An 18027-nucleotide genomic window follows, 5' to 3' on the forward strand; every position below is an offset into this window, starting at 1 on the left:
GCGCTAGGCTTATGTTATAGCCGACCTTATAACATTGCTATTTCAGATCCAGAATCATAGAAATATATGTGCTCAACCCAACTACAGTGCGAAATCATGCCGTTATAACTTTCCCCAGTTCGCCTAATGTGTGCGTGAGTTTTTCCCCCTCCTGATAGCGCGATGCAGCCCAGCCTCAGTGGATTGGGAGCTATGTGCTTGTCAATCTCAAAATGCAAGACGATTATTGGACAAATACTGCGAAAACGCCTGCCCATGGAGTCTCACGGACTCCCAGCCTCAGTGGACTTCAATGGCATTTGGGAGCTATGCGCTTTTCAATCTCAAAATGCAAGACGGTTATTGGACAAATACTGGGAAAATGCCCGCCCACGGACTCCGAGCCTCACAGTGGGAGGGACATGGCAGTTTCCGCAAGAAGACTGGTGATTGGTGAAAGCGGCCGGATATTTTCTTTGATTGACAGCTCGTTTCAACTATAGACAGGCAGCGGTACAGTGTTGCCAGATTGGGCGGTTTTAAGTGCATTTTGGCGGGTTTTGAACATATTTTGGGCTGGATAACGTCAGCAGTATCTGGCAACATCAGTTCAGTCCCATGCAGATTTGCAAGTGGTGTGGTGTATTGTAAGAGATCAGCTTACATTTCGATTTCATTCATTACATACGGTTTCTACCAGCTTTTTTAGTTTGTATATATTTTCATTATAAATAAAGTGTAAATATAGTGTTGTCAAGTTTGCTATCTTAGTTCCAGAAATGTCGTTTACTTGAGTGACTGAACTTGAACTTGAGGGGGCTAGTCAGCTAGCAAGAAAGCTGCGCACGGAGGCCAAGCATTGCTGATTTAATTTTGGCGAAGCCATTTGCCAGTCTTCCTTTCGAGGAAAAAATTAAAATTAAAGAGAAGGGTAGACCAACGCCTCAAATTGACTTGGTGAAAAAGGTAGGGAATAATACTCGTTCCTTTCAGCTCTCCTGGTACGAGAACGTCAATTGGCTAACAGCAAGTGACCCACATCAACAACAGTAAATAGGCTACTTTAGTAATATGTCATGGATGGACCAAAAATATAGAATCTATTTAAAATGTTTATGCTGAGTATATTATATCGGAATATATATTTCTCTGGATATGAATTAAACACAGCTACAATTTGGAAAACATTTTAAACAAAAACACAGCCGAGAACATTTCACACTACAGACCTGGATTAAAAGTGAAGGGTTATCAAAATTGTCAATAAAACATTTCTCAGTCAAAATAAGTAAAATATAGGGAAAGTGTCATTGAATGAAATGTGTGGCACCCAGCTCTATGTTTGGCTCCCCAAGGTCAGTGCTTGTGCCTATTCCAGAACACTCTGCTGTTACTGCTGAGGTTCCTGACAAAGAGCTGCTTTCAATAATGATCAATTTTTAAACAACATGCCACAATTTTAAAATATAAAATGTTAAAATATACCCCCCCCAACACCATCATCATGTATATTGGACAGTAGGCTAATGGGCCAAAACAACCTGCTATTTCACAGTTTGTGACCCTGCCAACAATCAGCCAGATCAGAGGCAAGAGTATGGGCAATATATTTGTGTTTTTTTTCTTTTCAAATCTGGAAATATCGTAACCGACCAGCCTCCCCTGTTTGAAAGACTACCAGCCGCCACTGGTCTCCTGTCATATTTTGCGCTTCATAATGTGCCAAATGTTTTAAATAGGAGACAGGTCTGGACTGCAGGCAGGCCAGTTTAAAGATATTTTTTTGGGCTTTTTTCACCTTTATTGGATAGGACAGTGTAGAGACAGGACAGGAAACAAGTGGGAGAGAGAGACGGGGAGGGATTGGGAAATGACCTCGGGTCGGAATCGAACCCGGGTCCCCGGATTTATGGTATGGCGCCTTAGCCACCTGAGCCATGATGCCCCAGGCAGGCCAGTTTAGCACCTGGACACACTTACTGCAGAGTCATGCAGTTTTAATATGTGCAGAAAATGGTTTGGCATTGTCTTGCTGAAAGAAGGAAGGCCTTCCCTGCAAAAGATTTTGTCTGGATGGCAGCATATTACTCTGAAACGTGTATATATCATTCAGCATTAATGATGCCTTCCCAGATGTCATGTGCACTAATGCACCCTCATACCATCACAGATACTGGCTTTTGAATTGGACACTGATAACAAGCCGGATGGTCTTTCTCCTCTTTAGCCTGGAGGACGTGGTGTCCATGATTTCTAAAAAGAATTTCTATTTTTGATTCGTCAGACCTCAGGACTATTTTCCACTTCACCTCAGTCCATTGTGAAAGAGCTCGGGCCCAGAGAAGGTGGAGGTGTTTCTGGATATTGTTTATATCTGGTATTAACTCGCATTTGTGGATGCAGTAATGAACTGTTTTCACAGACGATGGTTTTCTGAAGTGTTCCTGAGCCCATACAGTGATTTCCCCTCCAGACACGTGTCTGCATTTAATGCAATGTTGCCTGAGGGCCTGAAGATCACAGGCATCCGATGTCAGTTTTCAGCCTTGTATCTTGCATACAGAGATTTCTCCAGCTTCTCTGAATCTTGTAATGATATTATGTATCATAGATGATGTGATCCCCAAATTCTTTGCAATTTTACATTGAGGAATGTTATTCTTAAAATGTTGCACTGTTTGCCCATGCAGTCTTTCACAGAGCGATGAACCCCTCCTCATCTTTACTTCCGAGAGTCTCAGACTTTCTGGGATGCTCATTTTATACCAAATCATGTCACTGACCTGTTGCCAATTAACCTATTTAATAGCATTACACAACTCTTTCAGTCTTTTGTTGCCCCTGTGTCAACTTTTCTGAAACGTGTTGCTGGCATCAAATTCAAAATGACCATATATTTTTCAAAAAGCAATAAAATTTCTCAATTTCAACATTTGGTATGTGAACTTTGTACTTTTTCAACGAAATATAGTTTTTCCATGAATTCCATTATGTTTTTATTAACAGTTTACACAGCTTCCCAACTTTTTTGGAATTGGGGTTGTACATTTCTGCATAAATATGACCTAAAACATCATCAGATTTTCACACAAGTCATAAAAGTAGATAAAGAGAACCCAGTTAAACAAATGAGACAAAAATATTATACTTGGTCATTTATTTATTGAGGAAAATGATCCAATATTACATATCTGTGAGTAGCAAAAGTATGTGAACCTTTGCTTTCAGTATCTGGTGTGACCCCCTTGTGCAGCAATAACTGCAACTAAACGTTTCCGGTAACTGTTGATCAGTCCTGCACACCGGCTTGGAGGAATTTTAGCCCATTGCTCCATACAGAACAGCTTCAACTCTGGGATGTTGGTGGGTTTCCTCACATGAACTGCTCGCTTCAGGTCCTTCCACAACATTTCGATTGGATTAAGGTCAGGACTTTGACTTGGCCATTTCAAAACATTAACTTTATTCTTCTTTAACCATTCTTTGGTAGAACGACTTGTGTGCTTAGAGTCGTTGTCTTGCTGCATGACCCACTTTCTCTTGAGATTCAGTTCATGGACAGATGTTCTGACATTTTCCTTTAGAATTCGCTGGTATAATTCAGAATTCATTGTTCCATCAACGATGGGAAGTCGTTCTATTTTGGTCTCATCTGTCCACAAAACATTTTTCCAACAGCCTTCTGGCTTGTCCACGTGATCTTTAGCAAACTGCAGATGAGCAGCAATGTTATTTTTGGAGAGCAGTGGCTTTCTCCTTGCAACCCTGCCATGCACACCACTGTTATTCAGTGTTCTCCTGATGGTGGACTCATGAACATTAACATTAGCCAATGTGAGAGAGGCCTTCAGTTGCTTAGAAGTTACCCTGGGGTCCTTTGTGACCTCGCCGACTGTTACACGCCTTGCTCTTGGAGTGATCTTTGTTGGTCGACCACCCCTGGGGAAGGGAACAATGGTCTTGAATTTCCTCCATTTGTACACAGTCTGTCTGACTGTGGATTGGTGGAGTCCAAACTCTTTAGAAATGGTTTTGTAACCTTTTCCAGCCTGATGAGCATCAACAACGCTTTTTCTGAGGTCCTCAGAAATCTCCTTTGTTCGTGCCATGATACACTTCCACAAACATGTGTTGTGAAGATCAGACTTTGATAGATCCCTGTTCTTTAAATAAAACAGGGTGCCCACTCACACCTGATTGTCATCCCATTGATTGAAAACACCTGACTCTAATTTCACCTTCAAATTAACTGCTAATCCTAGAGGTTCACATACTTTTGCCACTCTCATATGAAATATTGGATCATTTTCCTCAATAAATAAATGACCAAGTATAATATTTTTGTCTCATTTGTTTAACTGGGTTCTCTTTATCTACTTTTACGACTTGTGTGAAAATCTGATGATGTTTTAGGTCATATTTATACAGAAATATAGAAAATTCTAAAGGGTTCACAAACTTTCAAGCACCACTGTACAAAGATGACCCTGCCCCACTCTTCATAAATGGGGTCGAAGTGGAAAGGGTTTCAACCTTCAAGTTCCTGGGGACGACAATCTCACAGGACCTTTCCTGGTCAGTAAACACTCAGGCGATGGTTAAGAAATCCCAGCAGTGGCTGCACTTCTTGAGGCTGCTACAGAAAGCCAAACTAAAGGAGAATCTGCTTGTGACATTCTACCGCTCCACTGTCGAGACTGTGCTGGCTGCTCAGGATCAGACAGAAGAACCCTCCAGAAGGTCATCAAAACAGCAGAGAAAATTATGGGCTGTCCCTTGCCTTCTCTGGAAACCATTTCCAACTCATGGCGCCTTAGAAAAACCAGCAACATCATCAAGGACAATTCTCACCCTGGTCACAAACTGTTTGCTCTCCTGCCCTCAGGGAGGTGCTTCAGGAGCTTGAAAAGCAAAACAAAACAGACTCAAGCAGTTTCTTTCCCTGGGCCATCAGAACTGTGAATGCTGCAAATACATGACTTACAACCTCATACATTAAGTGCAATAACACAACGGTGCAATAACCTTTAACTTATCACTTACAGTGCCTTGAAAAAGTATTCATACCCCTTGAACTTTTTCACATTTTTCCACCTTACAACCACGAACTTAAAAGTTTTTTTATTGAGATTTTATGTGATAGACCAACACAGAGTAGCACATAATTGTGAAGTGAAACGAAAATGATAAAAATGGTCTTCAAAATTTTAAATGAATAAAAATCTGAAAAATGTGGTGTGCGTTCGTATTCAGCCCCCCTGCGTCAATACTTTGTAGAGCCACCTTTTGCTGCAATTACAGCTGCAAGTCTTTTGTGGTACAGTATGTCTCTACCAGCTTTGCACATCTAGACACTGAAATTTTTGCCCATTCTTCTTTGCAAAATAGTTCAAGCTCAGCCAGATTGGATGGAGAGCGTCTGTGAACAGCAATTTAAGTCTTGCCACAGATGCTCAATGGGATTTAGGTCTGGACTTTGACTGGGCCATTCTAACACATGAATATTCTTTGATCTAAACCATTCCATTGTAGCTCTGGCTGTATGTTTAGGGTCATTGTCTTGCTGGAAGGTGAATCTCCTTCCCAGTCTCAAGCCTTTTGCAGCCTCCAACAGGTTTTCTTCCAGGATTGCCCTGTATTTAGCTCCATCCATCTTCCCATTAACTCTGACCAGCTTCCCTGTCCCTGCTGAAGAAAAGCATCCCCATAGCATGATGCTGCCACCACCATGTTTCACAGTGGGGATGGTGCGTGCAGGGTGATGAGCAGTGTTAGTTTTCCGCCACACATAGCACTTTGCATTTAGGCCAAAAAGTTCAACTTTGGTCTCATCTGACCAAAGCACCTTCTTCCACATGTTTGCTGTGTCCCCTACATGGCTTCTTATGCCTGTCTTTCAACAATGGCTTTCTTCTTGCCACTCTTCCAGAAAGGCCAGATTTGTGGAGTGTACGACTTATAGTTGTCCTGTGCACAGATTCTCCCACCTGAGCTGTGGATTTCTGCAGCTCCTCCAGAGTGATCATGGGCCTCTTGGCTGCTTCTCTGGCCAGTGCTCTCCTTGCTCGCTCTGTCAGTTTAGGTGGACGGCCATGTCTTGGTAGGTTTGCAGTTGTGCCATACTTTTTCCCTTTTTGAATGATGGATTGAACAGTGCTTCTTGAGATGTTCAGAGCTTGGGATATTTTTTTTATAACCTAACCCTGCTTTAAACTTCTCCAGAACTTTATCCCTGACCTGTCTGGTGAGTTCTTTGGTCTTCATGATGCTGTTTGTTCTTCAATGTTCTCTAACAAACCACCGAGGCCTTCACAGAACAAGTGTATTTATGCTGAGCGTAAATTACACACAGTAGGACTCTATTAACTAATTAGATGACTTCTGAAGGCAATTGATTGCACTGGATTGTATTTAGCGGTATCAGAGTACAGGGGGCTGAATACTAATGCACACCACATTTTTCAGATTTTTATTTGTTTAAAATTTTGAAGACCATTTATCATTTTCTTTTCACTTCGCAATTATGTGCTACTCTGTGTTGGTCTATCACATAAAATCTCAATAAAAAACTTTTAAGTTCGTGGTTGGAAGGTGGAAAAATGTGAAAAAGTTCAAGGGGTATGAATACTTTTTCAAGGCACTGTAATATTTTTTATTATTGGTTTTATGTTTATGTCTTAAATTTTATGTCTATGTTTCATTTATAAATGTGTTTTTAATCATTATCAGGTGAAGCACTTCAATTTTGTTTTCCTGTGTACAATGACAAGGCATTCTAATTCTAATTCTTTCATGTTCAAGTCACCAGTATCTCAAAACGTGCTAAATTACATACTCTCATTTGCTGAAAAGTCTAAATTTTTCCAGAACCTCTTATTTTTTTCTAATTCTTTCCTGTTAAAAAGTCACCAGTATCTCAAAAATGTGCTAAATTACGCACTCTCATTTGCTTAAAAGTCAGATTTTTTCCAGAACCTCTATAATACATTTTTCCTCATTCTAATTTCTAATTCTTTAATGTTTAAGTCACCAGTATCTCAAAACGTGCTAAATTATACACTCATTTGTCGAAAAGTCTAAATTTTTCCAGAACCTCTGTAATTTTTTCTAATTCTTTTCTGTTAAAGTCACCAGTATCTCAAAATGTGCTAAATTACACACTCTCCTTTGCTTCAGTCAAATCTTTTCCAGAACCTCTATAATATTTTTTTCTAATTCTAATTTCTAATTCTAATTCTTTAATGTTAAAGTCACCAGTATCTCAAAACGTGCTAAATTACGCACTCTCATTTGCTGAAAAGTCTAAATTTTTCTAGAACCCCTCATATTTTTTTTTCTAATTCTTTAATGTTAAAGTCACCAGTATCTCAAAATGTGCTAAATTATGCACACTCATTTGCTTAAAAGTCTAATTTTTTTCCAGAATCTCTGTAATATTTTTTTCCTAGGGCATTTCCTAAATTCTCATATGATGACATCTCGTCCAGGTTTTGCATGATGTTCTTTTCTTACAACCCTATAGATCGTCTGACATGGAGCACTCCGATCTGACAGGTACTAATATACATACACACAGATGCAATGACAACAAAACTTGATTTGATGAACTCAATACTTCATTTTTTCCTTGAGCGAGTGTGGTACCTAAAGGCACAGGTTCCCAACCCTGGTCCTGGTGTCCCTACCGTCATGCACATACAGCTGAATACTGAATAGCTGTTAACCTGTTAATTAGTTGACTACATGACTCAGGTATGTTGATAGCAGGGAAAACCAGTGGCCAAAGTGAAATATAATGATAACATGCCTCAAAAACGTTGCAGCTCTTTCCCTATTGCAGCTGAATGATAGTATAGTGCATCTTTATCAAGCTCAAATGTTTATTTCAAAGTCGAAACCTTGCTGTTCTGTAACCGTGATTGCTTAAATACGAAAAGCGGCTTACCCTGGTTTCTGATGGCATCTTGCGATGGCTGTAGTCTGGGTTTGTGCTGCTGCTCGATCCTGGCCAGGGCAGCAGCTCCAGCTCTCTGTGTGCTCTCACTGGGGACACTACGAGGCTTGGCCTGGTTAACCGTCTGCACTGCTGGAGCCTTAGTGCTACAAATATATCATAAAATAGTTCCGTGTTAGAGCAAAAAGTTAAAACATTTTTAATGGCTAAAAAGAAATTAAAATTGTCCAGGTGGGACTGACCAATGCCTTAAAGATAAACTCCATCCTGAAATATGTTTACATTGAAATGTTTGGTGATGTATTTAATGATTATGGTGTTAATCTGTCAACTGATGGTGTATTTTTATTATCCCTGTGAGAAGTTTGTCTCGTCTACAAGATAACAAGCACGACGGCGTGGACACGGTCTTAACACATAGTCGAAGAGACTCCTGTAGTTGATAGACGTGCAGGTGAGAGAGCTGGTCAGTCGGAGGAATAAAGTGCCACTGCATTGCTTTCTTTAGGTTGAGATGAAGCAAGGGCGAAATTCCTCTGCACCGTTATCAGCAGAACAGCACTGTGGGGAAATGTGCAACTAGACCATATCACTGAATCAGTGTTTACACTAAAAATATCTGGGGTAATATTGAAGCTCTCGTGCTAATTATAACGATTAAAAGATGCTGAGGATTTTTCCTGTCAGACCGAAACAAAGTCTGAATACAAAATCTAAAGGCCAGTGTCTAAGTTTAAGAGCTTGTCTTTCACCAGGACTATTGTTACCATGAAAAAGAAAACTTCAGTTAAGCCAATGTAGAATGTTAAACTAATCTGATTCTGCTGAATACTGAGAAGCATCACCAATTACATGTTTGCCATGGATAAATAATAAATGCAATTAAGTAAAGACACTGTCACTCACTTTTTAACCATTTTGATGAAATAGTATTTGCCCCAGACTCAGTGCATCAACTTGTGATGTGAGGAAGCACAACATTTCCACTGTATCACGCACTTTTCTTAAGAACTGGCTGTGAAAAAGAAAACATGACCATGCCGAAGTCCAAGGTGATTACTTTTATGGCGGAGAGGACATGGATATAAAAATGCTGAACAAATCAAAACGTCTGAAGCTCGCTGGGGTTGAACTTGAAGATTCAGACGCTTTAACACAGAATCCCAAAAGTGTGAGTGCACTAGCGAGGGCGAATGCGGTGTGACTGTGCATGTAAACGCGGAGTGCAGACTGAGGCTTCGGGGATTCAGTCTAAGTCCCTGTGACAGCGGCTGCCTGCCACAGAGTTGATATTGAGCTCAAAAGCACTTTGTACCTGCCGTCGTCAGTGAGTTTCTTTCCTGGTCCCGCTGATTTAAATTTTATATCCTTTTTAATGTCTTCGAAAAACTTCTTCATTGTTGATGGGGTACTATTAAAACCGTTGGAAATGTTTAACTGCGCATATAAAACCAGCAAAGTGATCTGTTTACATCAACAGGAGGAGGTGCTGCGCACGACAGGAAATAGAATTTCAGTACTGTGTGTTCGCGGCGACCCCTAGCGTCCGGGATGTATAACTACACTCACAACAACAAAATAATAATAATTGTTATTATTAAGTTATATAATTTTTATTTTCTTTAATGGTTGCTATTTACAACTAGAGCGGCCATTTCAAAAGTAGAAAACACTTTCAATACGTAAATTATGCATGAGTAATTACTCAAACTTCCACTGGAAAAAAAAAGAAGAGTTGATTCCCGATTACTTAGCATATCAGATCACGTGACACCGTTCCACATTTATTGACACCTTTGTCCACAATTATCGACACCGTTCAACAGTTACTGACACCTTTGTCCACAGTTATCGACACTGTTCCACAATTACTGACACCTTTGTCAACAGTCACCAACACCGTTCCACATTTATTGACACCTTTGTCCACAATTATCGACACAGTTCAACAATTCCTGACACCTTTGTCCACAGTTATCGACACTGTTCCACAATTACTGACACCTTTGTCAACAGTCACCAACACCGTTCCACATTTATTGACACCTTTGTCCACAATTATCGACACCGTTCAACAATTCCTGACACCTTTGTCCACGGTTATCGACACCGTTACACAATTATTGACACCTTTGTCTACGGTTATTGACACCGTTCCACAATTACTGACACCTTTGTCTACGGTTAACACTGTTCCACAATTATTGACACCTTTGTCTACAGTCACTGACACCGTTCAACAATTACTGACACCTTTGTCCACAGTTATCGCCACTGTTCCACGATTACTGACACCTTTGTCCACGGTTATCGACACCGTTCCACAATTATTGACACCTTTGTCCACAATTATCGACACTGTTCCACAATTACTGACACCTTTGTCCACGGTTATTGACACCGTTCCACAATTATTGACACCTTTGTCTACAGTCATCGACACCGTTCCACAATTATTGACACCTTTGTCAACAGTCACTGACACCGTTCCACAATTATTGACACCTTTGTTCACAGTTATCGACACCATTCCATGATTATCAACACCTTTGTCCACAGTCACCGACACCGTTCCACAATTACTGACACCTTTGTCCATGGTTAACACCATTCCACAATTATTGACACCTTTGTCCACGGTCATCGACACTGTTCCACAATTACTGACATCTTTGTCCACGGTTAACACCGTTCCACAATTATTGACACCTTTGTCCACAGTTATCGACACCGTTCCACAATTATTGACACCTTTGTCTACAGTCACCGACACCGTTCCACAATTATTGACACCTTTGTTTAGTCACAGACACCATTCCACAATTATTCACACCTTTGTCTACAGTCACCGACACAGTTCCACAATTACTGACACCTTTGTCCACGGTTATTGACACCATTCCACAATTATTGACACCTTTGTCTACAGTTATCAACACCGTTCCACAATTACTGACACCTTTGTCCACGGTTTGACACCTTTGTCCACAGTTATTGACACCGTTCCACAATTATTGACACCTTTGTCTACAGTCACCGACACCATTCCACAATTATTGACACCTTTGTCTACAGTCACTGACACCATTCCACAATAACTGACACCTTTGTCCACAGTCACCGACACCGTTCCACAATTATTGAAACCTTTGTCAACAGTCACCGACACCGTTCCACAATTATCAACACCTTTGTCCACAGTCATTGACACCGTTCCACGATTATCAACACCTTTGTCCACCGTCATCGACACCGTTCCACGATTATCGACACCTTTGTCCACAGTCACCGACACTGTTCCACAATTATTGACACCTTTGTCCACAGTTATCAACACCATTCCACAATTATCAACACCTTTGTCCACAGTCATCGACACCGTTCCACTATTATCGACACCTTTGTCCACAGTTATCGACACCATTCCATGATTATCGACACCTTTGTCTACAGTCAGTGACACCGTTCCACAATAACTGACACCTTTGTCCACAGTCACCGATGCCGTTCCACAATTATTGACACCTTTGTCAACAGTCACCGACACCGTTCCACAATTATCAACACCTTTGTCCACAGTCATTGACACCGTTCCACGATTATCGACACCTTTGTCCACAGTCATCGACACCGTTCCACGATTATCGACACCTTTGTCCACAGTCATCGACACTATTCCACGATTATCGACACCTTTGTCCACAGTCATCGACACCGTTCCACAATTATTGACACCTTTGTCTACAGTCACCGACCCCATTCCACAATTATTGACACCTTTGTCCATGGTTATCGACACCATTCCACAATTATTGACACCTTTGTCCACAGTCACCGACACGTTCCACAATTATTGACACCTTTGTCTACTGTCACCGACACCATTCCACAATTATTGACACCTTTGTCTACAGTCACCGACACTGTTCCACAATTACTGACACCTTTGTCCACAATTATCGACACCATTCCACAATTACTGACACCTTTGTCCACGATTATCGACACTGTTCCACAATTACTGACACCTTTGTCCACAGTTATCGACATGTTCCACAATTATTGACACCTTTGTCCACAGTCGACACCGTTCCACAATTACTGACACCTTTGTCCATGGTTATCAACACCGTTCCACGATCATTGACACCTTTGTCTATTGTCACGACACCGTTCCACAATTATCGACACCTTTGTCCACAGTTATCGACACCGTTCCACAATTATCGACACCTTTGTCCACAGTCATCGACACCATTCCACAATTATCGACACCTTTGTCCAGTCATTGACACCGTTCCATGATTATCGACACCTTTGTCCAGTCATCGACAATGTTCCACAAGTATTGACACCTTTGTCCACTGTTATCGACACCGTTCCACAATTATTGACATCCAGATGATTATTTACAAAAACATAATCGGTATGTGTTATTAAGTTAACAAAACATAGTTTTTATTTAAAATTTGTTTTACATAGACTTACATTTAGTACAAAATATATTTTATATAAATATATGGATGTCGGCGCTTATGTAAATGAGCAAGTAATTCTAATGTTTGTAAACAAATGAACTGATAATGTTTCACCTGTGTCAGAAAATCTTTTCGTTCCACTTTCTAAGTTTTTTCGTAGATCACATTTTGTTAATCATTCGTTGTTGTTTGTATTAATTCCTAGTTTTGTAGTTTACCAATAAATGTCAACAGGCAATTGACATTATAACCACATGAAAATCCAGGTCAAAGGTCTCATGTCATTCCTCCAACCAAAACTTTATATTTTTACATCTATAAAACAAAATGTGGGGCGGCACGGTGGTGTAGTGGTTAGCGCTGTCGCCTCACAGCAAGAAGGTCCGGGTTCGAGCCCTGTGGCCGGCGAGGGCCTTTCTGTGTGGAGTTTGCATGTTCTCCCCGTGTCCGCGTGGGTTTCCTCCGGGTGCTCCGGTTTCCCCCACAGTCCAAAGACATGCAGGTTAGGTTAACTGGTGACTCTAAATTGACCGTAGGTGTGAATGTGAGTGTGAATGGTTGTCTGTGTCTATGTGTCAGCCCTGTGATGACCTGGCGACTTCTCCAGGGTGTACCCCGCCTCTCACCCGTAGTCAGCTGGGATAGGCTCCAGCTTGCCTGCGACCCTGTAGAACAGGATAAAGCGGCTACAGATAATGAGATGAGATGAGAAAACAAAATGTCTACTGATATTGTAATATGTGGTAGATATTTACAACAAAGGGCAGCACAATGGTGTAGTGGTTAGCGCTGTCGCCTCACAGCAAGAAGGTTCTGGGTTCGAGCCCAGAGGCCGGCGAGGGCCTTTCTGTGTGGAGTTTGCATGTTCTCCTCGTGTCTGTGTGGGTTTCCTCCGGGTGCTCCGGTTTCCCCCACAGTCCAAAGACATGCAGGTTAGGTTAACTGGTGACTCTAAATTGACCGTAGGTGTGAATGTGAGTGTGAATGGTTGTGTGTCTATGTGTCAGCCCTGCGATGACCTGGAGACTTGTCCAGGGTGTACCCCACCCATAGTCAGCTGGGATAGGCTCCAGCTTGCCTGTGACCCTGTACAGGATAAGCGGCTACAGATAATGGATGGATGGATGTATATTTACAACAAACTGCAAAAAATATTTTCTGAATGGAATAGAAAAATCTGAATATTTCATATCAAGTCAAGTTTATTTGTATAGCACTTTTAACAATAAACACTGTCGCAAAGCAGCTTTACAGAATTTGAACAACTTAAAACATGAGCTAGTTTTATCCCTAATCTATCCCCAATGAGCAAGCCTGTGGCGACGGTGGCAAGGAAAAACTCCCTCAGACGACATGAGGAAGAAACCTCGAAAGTGTTAGGACTTGGACTGTTTTGGCCTCTAGAGGCCGCTGTTATTTCCTTTTCGTGTCATATTTATTTTGGCCTCTAGAGGCCGCCACTGTTCCTGTGTTTTGTGTTTTTTTTTTTTTTTGTTAATTGCCTGTTAGTCCTAATTATCTTCACCTGTGTCCTTAATTAGTTTGTGTATTTATACCCCTGAGTTCAGTCCTCTTGTCACGGAGTCTTTGTGCTGTTATGTTTATCTCTAGTTTCCTTTGTACTGTGTTTTGTGGATCTTCTGAGCTTTTGCATTTTTGCCTTTTTCTTTTTGAATTATACTCTTTGTTTTTGTTTTTTTGTTTTGCCCTGGATTGTATATAGTGTACATAGTATAAATAAACCTTTTGTTACTTTTTCTACTTCCGCCTCACGCCTCTGCATTTGAGTCATTCCCCTGGTGGCCTAGTGGGGGTTTGCTGGATCATCACACCAACGAACCAGGTTTGAATCCCAGCAAAACCCTAACAGAAAGACTCCGTCATGACCGACTCAGCAGAGGCTGCTTCAACTGTCTACCCGGCCAACCTTCAGGGAATTATGGCAGCTTTGACACGCTTCGGAGCGACCATGGACGCTCATGGACGTACGCTCACCAGCCAACGTGAGGCCCTTGCTCGCCACGAGGAACTGCTTCAGCAAATTGGGAAAACCCTGGCGCAGCTGACATCTCTGCCTGCATCTCCTGCTCCTGATCCAGTTCCTACTCCTGCTCCAGTGCCTCCTGCCATGCTGCCTTCTTCACCTCGCGAACCCAGCCTTCCTGCACCACAGAGGTATGACGGCAAGCACAGTGAGTGCCGAGAGTTCCTTACCCAGTGTCAACTCACCTTTGAGCTTCAGCCTACCACCTACACTACGGATCGCCGCAAGATTGCCTTTGTGATCACCTTATTAGCTGGTAAGGCGCGAGCCTGGGCTACTGCTATCTGGCAAAGACAGGGACCTGAGTGCTTTGATTTCCAGCTGTTTTCTGAAGAGATGCTTCGGGTCTTCGATCAGGCAGACATCAGTACCGACGCAGCCCGAAAGCTCATGTCCATCCGGCAAGGAGGAAGCGTCGCAGATTACGCCATCTCGTTCCGAACACTCGCAGCAGTAAGTGGATGGAACGAGACTGCCCTGGTGTCAGCCTTCCACCATGGTCTGTCTGACCCCATCAAGGACGGTCTGGCCTCTATTGGATGCCCAAGTGACCTCGAAACCCTCATCTCACATGCTATTCGTCTGGACAACAGGATGAGAGAACGCCACCAAGCCTTGAGCCCCCCCAGCCTCCCTACCTCTACCTGGAGACCGTCTACCTCCTTCAGTGACTGTCCAGAACCCATGCAAGTGGGTCATACTCGCCTCTCCGCATCTGAGAGGGAGCGCAGAAGGAGGGACAAGTGCTGCATCTACTGTGGCAAGCCTGGTCACTTCCGAGCATCATGTCCCGAACTCTTGGGAAAAGGACTGCCCCGTCCAGCCGAGGGAGGGTTGTGACGGGGCCTACCCTCTCTCCCGGACTCCCTGGCCAAGGAATCTACATCCCGGTCTCCATCTCCTGGGGTGAGTCTGTCCACTCTTGTCAAGCTTTGATAGACTCAGGGGCGGCTGGGAACTTTATGGATATTCACTTCGCCCAAAGCATCAGTATACCTACTGCACCTCTTGAAGTCCCTCTGTCTGTGTCTGCCCTCGATGGCCAAGCGTTAGGTGATGGAAGAGTCACTCAAGTTACTTCTCCAGTCTTCCTCCAGTCTCAAGGTCACAAGGAAGAAATATCCCTGCACCTGATTCCTTCACCTGAGTTCCCAGTTATTCTAGGCCTTCCTTGGCTTACTCGCCACAGCCCTCGCATAGACTGGGTAACAAGCCAGGTTGTGGAATGGGGCCCTGCATGCCATGCCTCTTGTCTGCTCTCTAGCTCTCCTGTGTCTCCTGCCGAGCCCCCTGATCTCACCGAGTTATCTCAAGTTCCCACAGAGTACTGGGATCTCAAGGAGGTATTCAGCAAGAGCAGGGCCGCCATTCTTCCTCCGCACCGGGCCTACGACTGTGCCATCAACTTGCTCCCTGGGACTACCCCTCCTCGTGGCAGACTGTTTTCACTCTCTCAGCCAGAACGCAAGGCTATGGAGGAATACCTCAAAGACGCCCTGGTCTCTGGGTTCATTCGACCCTCCACCTCACCTGCTGGTGCCGGCTTCTTCTTTGTCGGCAAGAAGGATGGGGGGCTTCGACCATGTATTGACTACAGGGGCCTGAACAAGATCACTGTGCGCAACCGATATCCCCTTCCGCTGATGTCCACTGCTTTCGACCTGCTCCAAGGCGCCACCGTCTTCACCAAGTTGGACCTACGGAACGCATACCACCTCATCCGTATCCGACAGGGAGACGAGTGGAAGACTGCCTTTAACACCCCGTCTGGGCACTACGAATACCAGGTGATGCCCTTCGGACTCACCAACGCACCAGCTGTTTTTCAGGCCCTAATCAACGACGTCTTAAGGGATATGATTAACCTGTACGTCTTTGTCTACCTCGATGACATCCTTATCTTTTCCAAGACCGTGCAGGAGCACCGCCACCATGTCCGCCAGGTTCTCCAGAGGCTGCTACAGAACAATCTGTTCGCCAAGGCCCAGAAATGCGAATTTCATGTTCCCGAGGTCTCCTTTCTGGGATTTATTGTACGGACAGGCCAACTCCAAATGGACCCTGCCAAGACCCTGGCCGTCCGGGACTGGCCTACTCCCAAGTCCGTTAAGGAGGTTCAGCGGTTCTTAGGATTCGCTAACTTCTACCGCAAGTTCATCAGGAACTTCAGTTCTGTGGCAGCACCCATGTCAGACCTCACCAAAGGGACAGGTGGATCTTATGGCTGGTCTCCTCAGGCAGAAAAGGCGTTCAAAGACCTCAAGGCCCGCTTCTGCACGGCACCCATTCTGGTCCTCCCGGACACCTCCCAACCATTCATCGTGGAGGTGGACGCCTCGGACAGTGGTGTCGGCGCGGTACTCTCTCAACGTTCAGAAGGAAAGCTGCACCCCTGCGCTTACTTCTCCCACCGCCTGAGTCCTGCGGAGTCCCGGTACGATGTGGGGGATCGAGAACTGTTAGCGGTCAAACTGGCCCTTGAGGAGTGGAGGCACTGGCTGGAGGGAGCGCAACATCCATTCCTGGTTTGGACTGACCACAAGAACCTGGAGTACCTCAAGCAAGCCAAGAGACTGAACCCTCGACAGGCTAGGTGGGCCCTGTTTTTCAGTCGGTTTGACTTCACCCTCTCGTACCGTCCCGGCTCCAAGAACACCAAACCTGACGCACTGTCCAGGCTGTTCTCTGCCACTAACAGGGAGAATGAAGTCGGGCCTATTATCCCGGTGTCCCGGATTGTGGCCCCTGTCCGCTGGGGTATTGAGGAGGCTGTTCGACGAGCCCAACGCCAGGACCCCAGTCCTGGGACGGGGCCACCGGGCCTCTTGTACGTCCCACATCAAGCCCGGGCCAAGGTTCTCCAGTGGGGTCACTCTTCCCCTCTCACCGCCCACCCGGGAGCTCGGAGGACCCTGGACTTCCTGAAAAGACGCTTCTGGTGGCCTAACATGGAGTAGGAAGTAAGGTCATTTGTCCTGTCCTGTGAGGTTTGCACCAGAACCAAGAACCCACGACAGCGTCCCCAGGGTCTCCTGCATCCTCTGACCATTCCCCGGCGTCCCTGGTCCCACGTGGCAGTCGACTTCATCACGGGTCTCCCTGAGTCACAAGGTAACATGGTCATTTTGGTCATTGTTGACAGATTCTCCAAGGCCTGCCGCTTCATACCTCTGTGCAAACTCCCCTCTGCTCTTGAAACAGCGAAACTTATATTTAATCATGTCTTCCGAGTCTTTGGTCTTCCACAGGACATCGTCTCAGACCGAGGGCCCCAGTTCTCCTCCCGAGTGTGGCACGGGTTCTGCAAGGTCATCAGAGCCACTGCCAGCCTCTCCTCTGGGTTTCACCCACAGTCCAATGGTCAGACGGAGAGGCTCAACCAGGACCTGGAAACCACCCTGCGAGGCCTGGCTATGGATAACCCGACATCGTGGAGCACCTGGCTGCCATGGGCAGAGTACGCCCACAACACCCTGCAGTCATCGGCCACCAAGCTGTCGCCATTCCAGTGCCAATTCGGGTTCCAGCCACCTCTGTTCCCGGACCAGGAGGAGGACGCGGGGGTGCCCTCG

The 18027-nt window shown here is 44.3% G+C and overlaps 1 protein-coding gene across 2 annotated transcripts in view; it reads right to left on the bottom strand.

Moving 5' to 3' along the window:
- The window catches only part of ubxn6 (UBX domain protein 6), a 28920-nt gene extending 19483 nt beyond the window's left edge, over nt 1-9437 (bottom strand). Inside the window, exons 1-3 of one of the 2 annotated variants that reach the window (XM_060941475.1) lie at nt 9249-9332; nt 8840-8948; nt 7925-8079 (exon numbers count right to left, since the gene is read on the bottom strand). In XM_060941475.1, the coding sequence (XP_060797458.1) occupies nt 7925-8079; nt 8840-8850 (166 nt within the window). In that variant the 5' untranslated portion in view covers nt 8851-8948; nt 9249-9332. Of the gene's footprint in view, nt 1-7924; nt 8080-8839; nt 8949-9248 lie in introns of both variants that reach the window. The other variant, XM_060941474.1, reaches the window with a different exon arrangement.
- Between the last annotated feature and the right edge of the window lie 8590 nt (nt 9438-18027).

This window comes from Neoarius graeffei, chromosome 15 (assembly GCF_027579695.1).
Source record: "Neoarius graeffei isolate fNeoGra1 chromosome 15, fNeoGra1.pri, whole genome shotgun sequence".
NCBI lineage: Eukaryota > Metazoa > Chordata > Actinopteri > Siluriformes > Ariidae > Neoarius > Neoarius graeffei.